The 15,091-nt window shown below is 41.4% G+C and overlaps 1 protein-coding gene across 4 annotated transcripts in view; it reads left to right on the top strand.

Annotated features, from left to right (window-relative positions):
* Positions 1-15,091, top strand: part of actr3 (actin related protein 3) — a 79,631-nt gene that overhangs the window by 25,111 nt on the left and 39,429 nt on the right. For 2 of the 4 annotated variants that reach the window (XM_085986583.1, XM_085986584.1), the window contains exons 3-4: positions 9,256-9,380; positions 13,531-13,641. In XM_085986583.1, the coding sequence (XP_085842709.1) occupies positions 9,256-9,380; positions 13,531-13,641 (236 nt within the window). Of the gene's footprint in view, positions 1-3,272; positions 3,358-5,121; positions 5,213-9,255; positions 9,381-13,530; positions 13,642-15,091 lie in introns of those variants that run through there. The other 2 variants (XM_085986582.1, XM_085986585.1) reach the window with 2 other exon arrangements.

Here is a 15,091-nt window from a genome sequence, read left to right as displayed (position 1 = left end):
GAACAATTGCTGGAACCCTGCAGTGTACTTTTAAAATGCAACTTTAATTGCAGAAATTCATAATGCAATTCATAATTTTCAAAGGTACTTTAAAGAAAACATACATCAAGCGCCTGTATAATTCAAAAACATTAAATAACAATTTCCAGTTTCTGAGGGTTCAACAGCGAATGAAATTGAAGACGCTGTTGATAATGGAACAGGGTGCTTTCATTCTCTAGTGTGAACTTCAGATAATTGTTGTGGTATCCATTTTGCAAATTATGCAAGTTTTCAGATTTATCTGATTTACTTTCTCTGTCCGAGCCCTCCTGTCTGCCATCAAAGATAGGATTTGAATTGCTAAATGCTCCCTTAATTTAAAAATAATTGTATTCAACAGATCTTGGTAGTCCTTTCAGCTGTAAATAGAATCCTGATTCATGGCATTTGTCAAATGCAGAATTAAAATAAAAAGTAGACCGATACAATAAATCAAGAACGAACAAACTTGCATTAATATTAGCAACTTATCGTGACCTCAGGCCATACAAAGCACTTCACATCCAATGAATTATTTTTGAACTGCAGCCACTGTTGTGTAGATAATTGCAGCAGCCAATTTGCAAGCAGCAAGGCTCACAAATAACACGATGAAATGAATAACTAGTAAATCTGTGTTTATTTTTGTGTCCTGTTGGTTGAGGGAGGAATGTTGGCCAAGATACCAGGAGAACTCGATGCTCATCTTGCATTCACCTGAACAGGCAGACACGGGGCCTTTATTCAATATCTCACCTGAAAGATGATGGCCCAGAAATTCGGGTCACAGGCTTCCCGCGGGTGCAAGCCTCCGACCTGCACTTAGCTTGCGCGCCAGCCGTTGAGCTGTTGGCCCGCGTGGGATTCCGATCCTGGGCCTCCTTCAACTGCCGGCACGCAGTGCTTGCATATCCCAGGGGCGCAGTTAGTTCGAAGCGTCCCCTGGGATCACGTGGGCCATGGAGAGCCAATGGTAGCAGGCAATGCTTCATTCATAAATTTGACAGGAAGAGCTGTCAAACCTATTAAATACTATAAGCCCCAAAACATAACTAAAACTTCAAATAATTTTTTTTTTAAATCACATTTTTAAAATAACTAAATTACTTGAAATAACTATTTTAAACAATTTAAATTTTTGAAAAAATTAATTACATTTCCTAATGGGGCTAAAAATAAACTTACCTTTCTTTAAAGTGTTTAAAAATAATAAACCTGTGGAAAAACTGTTTTAATTTTAATTAATTCACCACTTACCTTGTTAAAAGCAGGCCTTGCGCCTGCTTTTTAAATGTGTAACTGCTGGAGACTTGCCCTCTAGCAGAAACCTGCAAAAAAAAAACGTAAGTTCGATGCGCACACGCTGCCTCTACGGTGCACGCGTTCCATCTGTCAACCCCTTCTTTCAAGGGAACGGAAGTTCCGGTTTCCCGCGCATGCGCAGTGCATGCACAAAACCGGCACTTTCGTTGGGCCTATGCGTGAGTACCCAGTGCGTACTCACGCGTGGGGACCCGAATTTCTAGGCCCTTATCTCCTTTAGTGCAACACTCCCTCAGTACTACACTGTTGGCTTTGATTCTGTTCAAGTCCTAGAGTGCAGTAACGATATTAACATCATAGAGATATCATACTTCTGCATTTTCCTTGCTGTTTTGTGTAATGCACACCATGTATGTAAAAGATGAAGAGATGGTAACTTGGAATGATTTTGGTTTATAAAGTGGCTTTTGAGAGCCTCGGGCAAATACCTTGCTCAGTTTAGATATTGTAGCAACTGGGTGTGTCTGTCGTGATAGAAAATTGTAATAGCTTGAAAGGTCTACATTTTAGTGCAAAACTGATAATCTGTAAACTTAATCTTTTTGTTAAAATATATGGTATTTTTATGTTCATGATATGATAATGTAGGATTCCATTGGAGATGGCTACTGCTTAGCTATCTTTCTGCTAAGCTTTCAGTCTTTTCTGAATACTTTTTTTCAGAAACATCACTGAGCATATGTAGAGCAAGTGGCCTTGGAATAGTGCCTGTAAAATTTATACGCTGTTTAGGTCTGTAATGTGGTTGAAAATTAAACTGCTTTTCATTATAACTAATGGAAGTTAAATCTCAGGCTGTCTGCCAATTCAGGGGAAACTGTCCTGGGCTGACCAGTTTAACTGTTCAACTCATATACCGTGATCGTTTTATTACTGTAATATCCCCAAACTATTGAAATACAATTTCTTTTAAAGTAAATATCTATCCTGCTATCACGATCTCCCTCCTTTCCCATTCTGTATTTGTCTTTTTTATTAAGATTAATTAATTTGTCTTTTTTTATCTACAATCATCTAACCCATATTTTCTAACCTTTTCCCTCAATTTTAAACCTTTTTAGTTACTGGTTTTCTATCTTTCTGCCACCTTCCATTTTGGAGATGAAAGTAACTAAAAATGTTTTAATTCGCTGAAAGACTTTAAAGGTTAGTTTTGTACTCCTCAAAAATAGTAACAATGTAAAGATTGATATGACTGCTTCATGAATGTAACCAGGTCAATTTTTGCCACGTTTATACATTAAAACCCAGAGTTGCTGCTAATAGCAACAGACATAATCCAACAGTGTACAGAGGTGTAAACTCATCCTCAGCACTAGGAGATTTAAATGTTGAATGTGTTTACACTTGCATCTCTGAGGGGGGAAAGTGCCAGTTACCCCCGGCTTAATTAAAAATGCATCCTTTCTCCTTGAATCTACTTTGCTGATGTCAAGTAATCTGCAGACTGATGAACTTCATTCGCTGCCCACCAAAATTTAAAAGTGGGGGAAAGATCAGTAATCGAAACTTATTTTGCATTTGTTGCAATGTATGTGCTATTTGTTATTAATAGTAGAAAAGAGTTCTCTTCAAGCTCTTTAGCTGGGGGGGGGGGGGGGCAAAAACTTTAAAGTAACCTTGCTGATCTGTTGCAGTGCAACATGCCAAGCACAGGTTTGAATTCTTCGTAGCTTTCAAATGTTCCCAACAAAAGAGGACCAATTTATCAAAATATTTAAATATAAGGGTTATATATTTGTTCGTGGTCTATTTCAAAATAAACTGTATTTTAAATTGAAGGAATGATTCACTCCTAATCTGCAGTACTTGATAGTTCTCCATTGGTGTGTTTTGTTTTATAAAATCTACTTTTCAACACTTAAGTGCAAATAACGTAATTAAGGGAAGTATTGGGCGGAGGTTCTGATGCCCTCTTTATATTACAGCCCTGTTGCTGCTGGAAGAGTGGAGAACAGTCTCGAGTGGCTTTCAAAGGCTCCCCTAAAAGCAGTAGTGCAATCAGTGGCAAATGTAAGCAGTCACTATTTTTTCTGGTCATGGGCCAGTCTTGGGGCACAACTTGCTTCTGTGGGCTAGAATTATACTTTTACATTGTAGGCCTTATACAGACCATCGCCAGTCATTGGACAAGGTTCACAGCCAGAACTGTGGTCATAATCATGACTTAAACAACCACATATGCTGAAGATTACACACATGCATTGTTTTTCCACTGTAGAATCCACCCTGCAGTGTAAATATGGTAGATTCCACAGCACTGGCTGTTTCAGAGCTAGTTCAAGAGTTCTGTTAAATAAAAACAGCATAAAATTAACTGTGAAGGAGCTGATTAAATGTTATAATGGAATAACCAACTCAAGTGAAACACCCTGGGTTAATCACTCTATCTGCAAGTTTAATTCAGCTTCTACGTGTTGCATTCAGTAACCCTTAACGCAAGAATATATAGGAACTGGGAGACGCCATCAAGCCCAACCAACCCATCAGGTTCTAAACCAATAGGCATTCAGGATATTAATGTAGATTATTAAAAAATCACACGGGTCCAAGAGCCCTCTGATACTCTCTTAACCTCTTTTCAGCCTGAAAAATTGCTATTTAAACTACCCTCTTCACTGTTCATTTTTTCCTCCTTTTTCTACTTATTTTCTTCCATGCTCCCTCCTTTCCTAAAGGAATTGATTGCTTTACTGAGATAGGAGTCCATGGTGCCAGTCACCCTCCAATATTTGTCACTAATGCCCATTTATGTGAGCTTGAACTATGAATGTCAGAGGACTACCTGTGGACCATGCACAACATTTTCAGGAGAGGCGGGTTAAACAAATTCAGCAGACCAGCAGTTTGGCTGTGTTGGACTTGCATAGTAAGATATAAGAAACCATGGAACAGAAAAAGGTTGTTAAGACCATTGAGTTCATTCCTTTCAGTTTACCATGCACAACTAGTCATAGTTTCCAACTAACCTAGAGCAAAATTCTTACCGAAGGTAAGTTATGCCAGTTAAAACATCCATATCGGCACAGTGTTACAAGTTTACAGTCTCTTGGATAATACAGTGCTGGCCACTCCTATGTAAGCAGTGTGTTTAAAAAAAAAATTTAAAAAAATAAATAAATAAATAAAAAAGCCCTGCATTTAGTGGTGTGCCCGTACGATCTATATATCTAACTATGATAGCAAAACCCAGGGTGCAACTATAGTATTCCCTTGTGATCTGAATTGGATATTCTTCTTTCATAGAAACATAGAAACATAGAGATAGGAACAGGAGTAGGCCATTCGGCCCTTCGAGCCTGCTCCGCCATTCAATGAGATCATGGCTGATCTTCGTCTGAGATCATAGCTGATCTTACCAGTTCAGTACCCCGTCCCCGCCTTTTCTCCGTAACCCTTAATCCCCTTAGCCTTCAGAAATATATCCAATTCTCTCTTGAAAATATTTATTGAATTAGCCTTCACAGCCCTCTGTGGCAGGGAATTCCACAGGCTCACCACTCTTTGAGTGAAGAAATTCTTCCTCATCTCTGTTTTAAATGATTTGCCCGCTATTTTTAGACTGTGGCCCCTGGTTCTGTGCTCCCCGGCCATTGGAAACATTCTCTCTGAATTCAGCCTGTCCAGGCCTGCCATAATTTTATATGTTTCGATGAGATCCCCTCTCAATCTTCTAAACTCCAGTGAGTACAAGCCCAAACTATTTAATCTCTCTTCGTAGGTCATTCCCGCCATTCCAGGTATCAGCCTGGTGAATCGCCGTTGCACTCTTTCCATGGCAAGAACATCCTTCCGCAGATGGGGCGACCAAAACTGTACACAATACTCCAGATGCGGTCTCACCAGCACCTTGTACAGCTGTAGTAAGGTATCCCTATTCCTATACTCGAACCCCCTTGATATGAAGGCCAACATACCATTTGCCTTCTTAATCGCCTGTTGCACCTGCATGCTCTACTTCAGTGACTGGTGCACAAGAACACCCAGGTCCCTCTGCACTTCCCCATCTCCCAATCTATTGCCATTTAGATAATAATCTACCCTCCTGTTTTTACTCCCAAAGTGGATAACCTCGCATTTATCCACATTATAGTGCATCTGCCACGTATCCGCCCATTCCCCCAACCTGTCCAAATCGCACTGTAGCCTCCTGACATCCTCATCAGAGCCCACCCCTCCTCCTAGTTTAGTGTCGTCAGCGAATTTGGAAATATTGCATCCAATTCCCTGATCCAGATCATTTATATATATTGTGAACAGCTGGGGTCCCAGGACAGATCCTTGCGGCACCCCGCTGGTCACTGCCTGCCACTCCGAAAACGAGCCGTTTATTCCAACTCTCTGTTTTCTATCCGCCAGCCAGTTCTCTATCCACGTTAATACTTTGCCCCCAATCCCATGAGCCTTAATTTTGCATGATAATCTTTTGTGTGGAACCTTATCGAAGGCTTTCTGGAAGTCAAGGTACACCACATCCACTGGCTCTCCCCCATCTATTTTACCAGTTACTTCCTCAAAAAATTCCAGCAGATTAGTCAAACACGATTTACCCTTTGTAAATCCATGTTGACTCTGTCCGATCCTTTCCCCATTTGTCAAGTGCTCCGCTATTTTATCCTTAATAATGGACTCTAGCATTTTGCCCACAACCGATGTAAGGCTTACTGGTCTATAATTCCCTGCTTTCTCTCTACCCCCCTTTTTAAATATTGGGGTAACATTAGCTACCCTCCAATCCACGGGTACTGTTCCCGAGTCAATGGAGTTCCGGAAGATGATCCTTAGAGCATCTGCTATCTCCAGGGCCACCTCCTTAAGTACCCTAGGATGTAGTTTATCAGGCCCCGGGGATTTGTCGGTCTTCAGTCCCCTCAACTTACCCAACACCATATCCCTAGAGATAATAATTTCTGTCAGCTCCTCCCTCTCATTAGTCCCTATGTTTGCCGATATTCCTGGGAGGTTATTTGTGTCCTCCTTTGTGAATACAGAACCAAAGTATGAGTTTAATTGGTCTGCCATTTCCTTATTCTCCATTATATATTCTCCCGAATCGGACTGCAAGGGACCGACTTGGGATTTTACCAGTCTTTTCCTCCTGATATACCGATAAAAGCTTTTGCAGTCTGTCTTTATGTTTGCTGCAAGTTTACTTTCGTATTCTATTTTCCCCTTCCTGATTAATCCCTTTGTCCTCTTTTGCTGTATCCTGTACTGCCCCCAATCTTCCGGTCTGGTGCTTTTTTTTGCCAGTTGATATGCCCTTTTTTTTGATTTTATGCTGTCCCTAATTTCCCTCGTTATCCACGGTTGAGTCACCTTTTTAGGTTTATTTTTATGCCAAACCGGTATAAACATGTTCTGGAATTCTTCCATTCTATCTTTGAATGCTTGCCATTGTCTATCCACTGTCAATCCCCCCAGAAACACCACCCAATCAATCTTACCCAATTCCCGTCTCATACCCTCGTAATTCCCTTTATTTAAGTTCTGGACCTTAGTCTCTGATTCAATTTCCTCACTCTCCATCTCGACTGAGAGCTCGATCATATTATGATCGCTCTGACCCAAGGGGCCTCGTACAAGAAGATTGCTGATAAGTCCCTTCTCATTGCACAATACCCAGTCTAAAATGGCCTGATCTCGAGTCGGCTCCTCGACATATTGGTCCAGATAACCGTCCCGAAAACATTCCAGGAATTCCTCCTCCTCAGAATTTTTACTAATTTGGGTAGTCCAATCAATATGTAAATTAAAGTCACCCATGATGACAGCTGTGCTCTTATCGCACGCTTCTCTAATTTCCCTTTTTATGCCTTCCCTCACCTCCATATTACTATTTGGAGGCCTATATATCACACCCACATGTGCTGCTTCAATCTCCTCAAAGGTAGACCAAGGAAACACTTGGTAAGACAAAACCAGATACAAATTGTTAACTGCTTTATTTCAGAGCATATAAATGTACAGAGCAATAGCAATAATTTGATTCACTATTTCAGTCAGTGTAACTGGCCTTGATATAATACAAAATAATGAATAAGCTACAATTCCCCACCCAGCTGCAGATCATCTTGCTTGACGTTATCAAATAATAATGTACAACAGCTCCCCTGCATTCTAACCTTCTTAACAGCCTTTGCTGGGCTTGACCATTTCTGCCACATTCTGTTTTAAAGAACTCATCTGACTGCCTGTGCTTGTCTCCGTCTATGTTTTTGTATATCCCTCTGTTAAGTTTGTGGTCACTTTTGGTTATTAACAGTGGCTGTGAAGTAAATTGTCGAGATAGGTTAATCAATTGCTTATTATTTGGAGTCTATAGGGAAACAACATTAAAGCTTGATTCATTAGCATTTTAATCATCTATCATCCTTGCTTTATTTTTAACCTGTATGAATACACTAGGCTTTAAAACACAACGTCTAAAAGTAGCTCCTCTTAAATCCTTTCTGCGGAAAAAGGATTTAAAAAAATCTCTGACACGAAACAAATGAGCTTGCTCCACATATTCTTGTCATGTACAGAATAGCATGCTACAGTGTTCTATAACTATTTAATGACTTGTGCCTCTATCTATCTATATAACTTTCAGTCCCACTTTCTGCCACATAATCATTGGAGGATAAATTAATTATAGGGATGGTGCAAGAAGTGGCAAGTGACGTTTTCTCAGCTCTCTGATGGATTGCTGTTTTTCGAAGGTGCATTCAGTTGCTGTAGCAGTACTTTAAGATGTGAATGTTTCAAACCTTGTAAGTTAATACAGAGAGTGTTTCACTCTATATGTAAATCATTTAAGCAGAAAATTATAATCCATCTTAGTATTTCAAATGTTGAATTTGTGCACTATTCCATTTGAGTGTGTGATTCACAATTGTGACCACTAGTTAACGGTTGACAACATAAGGTGTGATGTCCCTGTGGTCATTTTTCAAACTTCATTTTTGCTATATATCAGCAATCCTGACTATGAAAGTTATGCACAAATACTTCATAAAATGTCTAAATATTTGAATTGAGAGGAAGAATTGGCAGGCTGGTCCTATAGCTATTCAACACTTACTGGAGCAAAACCTTTTTTAAGCTTCAACGGGATAAGGCCACATTTGATTTTTTTTTAATTGTTTAAAGGTTGTAGATACTCAGACCAATTTTGTTTTTATTTTCCCCTCCCCCATATTGAAAAGCAAAGGGGGAATGGTTTTGATATCAATAATTAACAAAATGTTAGTTTGAAGAGCAGGTCACTCAGCTTCTGTAAAGAGAAAAGACAGGTTACTGATGTTTTTAGTCCTTTCATCTGAATCCTTTTACAGCATTTGCAATTTTTAAAATATTTTATTCCTGTCAACTATTACCAACATTATGTTCATTAGTTTTTTAAAAGCTAAAGTTTGACATTTTTCCTCCACTGTTTAAGTGTCAAATTCTTAATGCTAGTATAACTTCTTGAGTAATACTGCACTACAACCCTGGATGACATTTAGGCTAGTTTTACTTTTGTATGATTTATCTAGTTTTGTATTTGTTTTTTTAACTTTCCAAAAGGCCTAAATGGAATATTAATGCAAAGTATAAAAGGGTTTGAAAGCTGTACTCTCTAAGCAAGCTAGAAGTTATATTTGAAGTAGGCTTTCAAGAAGATTGCTAATCAGGGAAATTCTGGCTTCTGCTATATGATGCATCTTTATACAAAATCTAAGTTTAAAAAAAAAAGTAGTACAATGATCTGTAAGTGCTGTAAAGTTGTGTGCATCATGGAAACGGAAAATATTATTTACTTCATGTTTTTTAAATGTGTACTTTGGAAGTGAGAAACATTGGTGTGGTTGCTTTGTGCATTTTCTTATGCAAAAACTGTTGCTGTTTATTGACTAGATTTTTTGTTTTTCTCCACTATACCCTAAGGCATTGCTATCAAGGAGTCTGCAAAGGTTGGTGACCAAGCACAAAGGAGGGTGATGAAAGGGGTTGATGATTTGGATTTCTTCATAGGTGATGAAGCAATAGACAAACCTACTTATGCAACAAAGGTAAGTTCAGTAGTTTTATACACCCGATACTTAACATTACACATTTATTAATGCCACAAGTGATGTTCCAATTACAGTGAAAATAAATAGCTAAAATGTAATCTCGATGCTTACTACAGTAAACTAATATCAAGCAGTATATTTTGTGTGTATTTCCTGTGACCTTTTTAATAAAACATATATATATTTCAAATATTTATATACTTCCCTTTTTAAAGCTATTTTGGGTTCTGCTTCTATTGTTTCTAGAAGGGCATTTTGTATCCTAACAACTATGTTTTATTTAAATAAAACATTCTCCTAATCTTTCATTCTCTTGGTCATGGCCTTCAATTTATGGCAGCTAGTTACCAATTTATATGGCATTACTTGATACAAAATAAAACTCTACCCCAATATTGTGCCCAAGCCATAACTTCAGAATAGCACCCTTTACTACACCACTAGAGCATTTGTTTTCCATTTCCCAAGCCAACATTCTTAGGTCAGTCTTGAGTGGCATTGCAATATGGGCAGCTTTGTGCTGTAGGCCCTTATCCACTAGAAACTGGATTAAGACTGGCCAAAAATATTTCACATAAGCCACTTACAGAAGAGACTATCTCTCTATGTTGAATCTGAATTCCGGTCCCAGAGGTGGAAGTTGTATGTCTAATCCACTGTACTACCCAGTTTCTTGTGTGAACATTTTTTTATATAAGCAACATGTCAGCTTTCTCTGTGCTGTAAATTAAAGTATTATCTCCCTAGTAAGCTAGAAGACTCTGTCTTCGATGCGAGTGTCCTCAACTCCATCCCGCATATGCTACCCGCCACCATCTCAGCACCACCCCAGCCCGGCATGCGGTTGAAAAGGCCATCCGACAACTGAAAAACAAGGAGGCCTCAGGAGCAGATGGAATCCCTACCGAGGCACTAAAGCATGGTGGAGAAGCGCGAATTCATGATTTCATTTCTCTTATCTGGAAGGAGGAGAGCATGCTAGGGGATCTCAGATGATGTAATCGTGACCATCTTCAAGAAAGGTGACCAGTCTGATTGTGGTAATTACAGAGGAGTTTCCCTGCTGTCTGCTACAGGGAAAGTCATCGCAAGAATCCTCCTCAATCGCCTTCTCCCAGTGGTCGAAGAGCTCCTCACAGAGTCGCAATGCAGATTCCGCCCACTAAGGAGCACAATGGACATGATCTTCACCGCACGTCAATTACAAGAGAAATGCAGGGAACAGCAACCGCTGTACATGGCTGCCTTTGATGTCTCAAAGGCCTTCGACACTGTCAACCGTGAGGGATTATGGAGTGTCCTCCTCAAATTCGGCTGCTCTCAAAAGTTTGTCACCATCCTCTGCCTGCTTCACGACAACATGCAAGCCGTGATCCTGACCAACGGTTCCACCACAGACCCAATTCATGTATGGACCGGGGTCAAGCAAGGCTGTGTCATCGCACCAACGCTCTTCTCGATCTTCCTTGCTGCAATGCTCCATCTTGCCCTCAGTAAGCGCCCTGCTGGAGTGGAGCTAATTTACAGAACAAACGGGAAGCTGTTTAACCTCCGTCGCCTCCAGTCCAGATCCAAGGTTGTCCCATCCTCTGTCGTCGAATTACAACATGCAGACGACGCTTGCATCTGCGCTCACTCGAAGGTCGAACTCCAAACCATCGTGAACACCTTCACCGACGCATACAAGAGCATGGGCCTTACACTAAACATCCGTAAGACAAAGGTCCTCTACCAACCTGCCCCCACCACACAGTACTGCCCATCGATTATCAAAATCCACGACAAGGCCTTGGATAACGTGGACCACTTTTCATACCTCGGGATCCTACTGTCAACAAGGGCAGACGTCGATGACCAAGTCCAACACCGCCTTCAGTGCAGCCTTCGGTCGCCTGAGGAAGAGAGTGTTTGAAGACCAGGACCTCGGACCCGGCACTAAGCTCATGGTCTACAGAGCAGCAGTGATACCTGCCCTGCTTTATGCCTCAGACAGCAGGCACCTCAAAGCACTGGAGAGGTACCACCAACACTGCCTCCGCAAGATCCTGCAAATCCATTGGCAGGATAGGCGCACCAACATCGGTGTTGTCGCTCAGGCCAACATCCCCAGCATCGAAGCTTTGACCACGCTCGATCAGCTCAGATGGACGGGTCACATCGTCCGCATGCCCGATACGAGACTCCCAAAACAAGCGCTCTACTCGGAGCTCCGACACGGCAAGAGAGCCCCAGGTGGGCAGAAGAAACGCTTCAAGGACACCCTCAAAGCCTCCTTGAAAAAGTGCAACATCCCCACTGACACCTGGGAATCCCTGGCCCAAGACCCCACAAAGTGGAGGAGAAGCATCCGGGAAGGCGCCGAGCACCTCGAGTCTCTTCGCCGGGAGCAAGCAGAAGCCAAGCTCAAGCAGCGGAAGGAGTGCACGTCAACCCAAGCACCCCACCCACCCACCCCTTCAACCACCGTCTGCCCCACCTGTGACAGAGACTGTAGGTCCCGCATTGGACTCATCAGTCACCTGAGAACTCATTTTTAATGTGGAAGCAAGTCATCCTCGGTTCCGAGGGACTGCCTAAGAAGAAAAGATACCACCCAGTTTCTTGTGTGAACATTTTTTTATATAAGCAACATGCCAGCTTTCTCTGCGCTGTAAATTAAAGTATCGGTCATTAGTCCTTCAGCACTGATAACCTATTTGAGTGTTTGCCTTGATATTGAGCACTAGCAGGAAGCTTCATACAGTTTCTTCTACAAACTACATATATTTTAAGAGAGAATACCAGATAAATTGGAATGATCTCATCTTGGGGTTTGGACAGTTACATAGTTATAAAATTATACAGTTGTACTTTGTTAATAAAGTAATGTGCACCTCTCATTGAGATTATAGTCATGTAATCACTTGACTATCAATTCAATGTGAATATATGTAAATTTAGTGGGAAATGTGAAGAATATCGTGACTAAATTTGACTCTTGTTTTGTGACTGACTGCTGCTGTTCAAAGCTATCCCCAGGTTGAGAATAAGTTAGGCTTGGTAAACAGTTACTTTCCAAAAATTGTGCCTGTGACAATTTATAACTTGCTTGCCAAAACTTGAAACCATGGTGATTTTGCCAGCCCTGTGGAGGCGGGATTGCTGGGAAAATGGCAGAATTTGGGGGTGGATGCCCAACCCGCCTCCATGCCATCTTCCTAGGAGGCAGGTAGCCATCCCGCGCTGGGTCCCGTCTCCTTGGCGGTGGTAAGGGATTAAAGCCTATGAACTGCCTGTTAACAGGCAGAAAATAGGATTATTCCCTTTTTGCCCTCCAGTGTGGGCTTCTCGAAGGTTCCAAAACACGCCAGCTCAGCGAGGTGAGTACTGGGTCTGCGGGAGTTGCAAAAGTGTGGTGTGAAGGTAAGTTATAGGTGCTAGAGTGTAGAGGGGAGTATCTGAGGTAAGTGCTAAGTGCTTTTAAAACTGTACTTACCTTTTTGTTTCTTCCTGCAGGCTTCAGTCAGTTTGTATGTGGTGAGTCTCGCACCTCCGTGCTGTAGATGAGAGATGCAACAACGATCTCATTTCTGTAAAGGAAAGAAGGTTGGAGGTCTTGTATGCAAGACCTCATCAAATTGCATAGAATGTCACTGTTTGACAGCTTCACAGAGCTGTCAAACGATGACAATTCATCTGTCAAAATTTTTTGACAGATGAAACGTCATACATTGATGTGCTCTGCAACATGCTTTCCCTTGATTGGGCGGGCTTAACGAGGTCAATCAAGGGAAAATAGCGTGGGTTGGCCACAAATCGATGGCGGGACTAAAACCCGACAAGCAGCAGCCCCGCCTCCAACGCGCCCCCATTCACAAAATCGCCCCCCATATTTCTATCAAAATAAATGATCGTGATCAATGATGTATCTTCTTTTGCACATATTTGAGCCTTACTGCAACAACTTTGCTTATGTGACTTCTTCAAAAACAAAAATCACAAACTGGATGCTTTCTGTCTTCAGTTAAACCTGGAATGTTACATTTTAAATGTCTAATCTTTTTATGGGCCTATAATATTTGAGCTTTAATATATTACCCAGTTGAAGGATTCATTTATATTTACGAAATAGCAAATTATTGATGGTCAAATTTATTTTCTGCAACAGTGGCCTATTCGCCATGGCATAGTTGAAGACTGGGATCTCATGGAGAGGTTTATGGAACAAGTTATCTTTAAATACCTTCGAGCAGAACCAGAAGATCATTATTTCCTTTTGGTAAGTAAAGTTGTGTCACTTCATGTGCAAATAGTAACTTTAAATGTAAAGCTTAATTAATACTGTGTATTAAAGCTCCAGTATGTTGTGCAATAATTGTAAGCCATGGTTCAATTGAAGGGCTATCATTGCATGTTGTGGTTGGCTATAAAGTAATAGGTAGAGGCCTGAGAAACATAGAAGAGAGGAGTAGGCCATTCGGCCCCTCGAGCCTGCTCCGCCATTCAATGAGATCATGGCTGATCATCCAAACTCGGTACCCTGTCCCTGCCTTCTCCCCATATCCCTTGATCCCTTTTAGCCTTAAGAAATATATCTAACTCCTTCTTGAATATATTTAATGAATTGGCCTCAACTGTCTTCTGTGGTAGAGAATTCCACAGGTTCACCACACTCTGGGTGAAGAAATTCCTCCTCATCTCTGTCCTAAATGGCATACCCCTTATCTTTAGACTGTGACCCCTGGTTCTGGACTCCCCCCGCCATCGGGAACATCCTTCCTGCATCTAGTCTGTCTAGTCCTGTTAGAATTTTATAAGTTTCAATGAGATCTCCTGTCATTCTTCTAAACTCCAGCGAGTATAAGCCTGAATCGACCCAATCTCTCCTCATACATCATTCCTGCCATCCCAGGTATCAGTCTGGTGAATCTTCGCTGCACTCCCTCCATGGCAAGAACATCCTTCCTCAGATAAGGCGACCAAAACTGCACACAATACTCAAGGTGTGGTCATAAGAACGTAAGAAATAGGAGCAGGAGTAGGCCAATCGGCCCCTCGAGCCTGCTCCGCCATTCAATAAGATCATGGCTGATCTGATCCTAACCGCCAATCCACTATCACAGGACTATCTCCTGAATCTAACAGAATTAGACACACGAAACAGGAGCAGGATCAGGCTACACGGCCCCTGGGCCCGCTCCCCGTAACCCTTAATTCCCTTTTCTTCTAGGAAACTGTCTATTTCTGTTTTAATTTATGTAATGATGTAGCTTCTACAGCTTTTTGGGGCAGCATATTCCATGGACCTACCACCCTCTGAGTGAAGTAGTTCCTCCTCATCTCAGTTTTGAAAGAGCAGCCCCTTATTCTAAGACTATGCCCCCTAGTTCTAGTTTCACCCATCATCGGGAACATCCTCCCCGCATCCACCCGATCCAACCCCTTCACAATCTTATATGTTTCAATAAGATCGCCTCTCATTCTTCTGAACTCCAATGAGTAGAGTCCCAATCTACTCAACCTCTCCTCATATGTCCATCCCCTCATCCCCGGGATTAACCGAGTGAACCTTCTTTATACTGACTCGAGAGCAAGTATGTCTTTTCTTAAGTATGGACACCAAAACTGTATGCAGTATTCCAGGTGCGGTCTCACCAATACCTTGTACAACTGAAGCAATATCTCCCTATTTTTATATTCTATCCCCCTAGCAATGAAAGCCAACATTC

Source organism: Somniosus microcephalus, chromosome 4 (genome assembly GCF_052327205.1).
Source record: "Somniosus microcephalus isolate GS21.2 chromosome 4, FLI_Smic_1.0, whole genome shotgun sequence".
In the NCBI taxonomy this organism is placed as follows: domain Eukaryota; kingdom Metazoa; phylum Chordata; class Chondrichthyes; order Squaliformes; family Somniosidae; genus Somniosus; species Somniosus microcephalus.
Note: the sequence above shows the minus strand (reverse complement) of the source record. Positions and strands in the feature narration are given on the sequence as shown.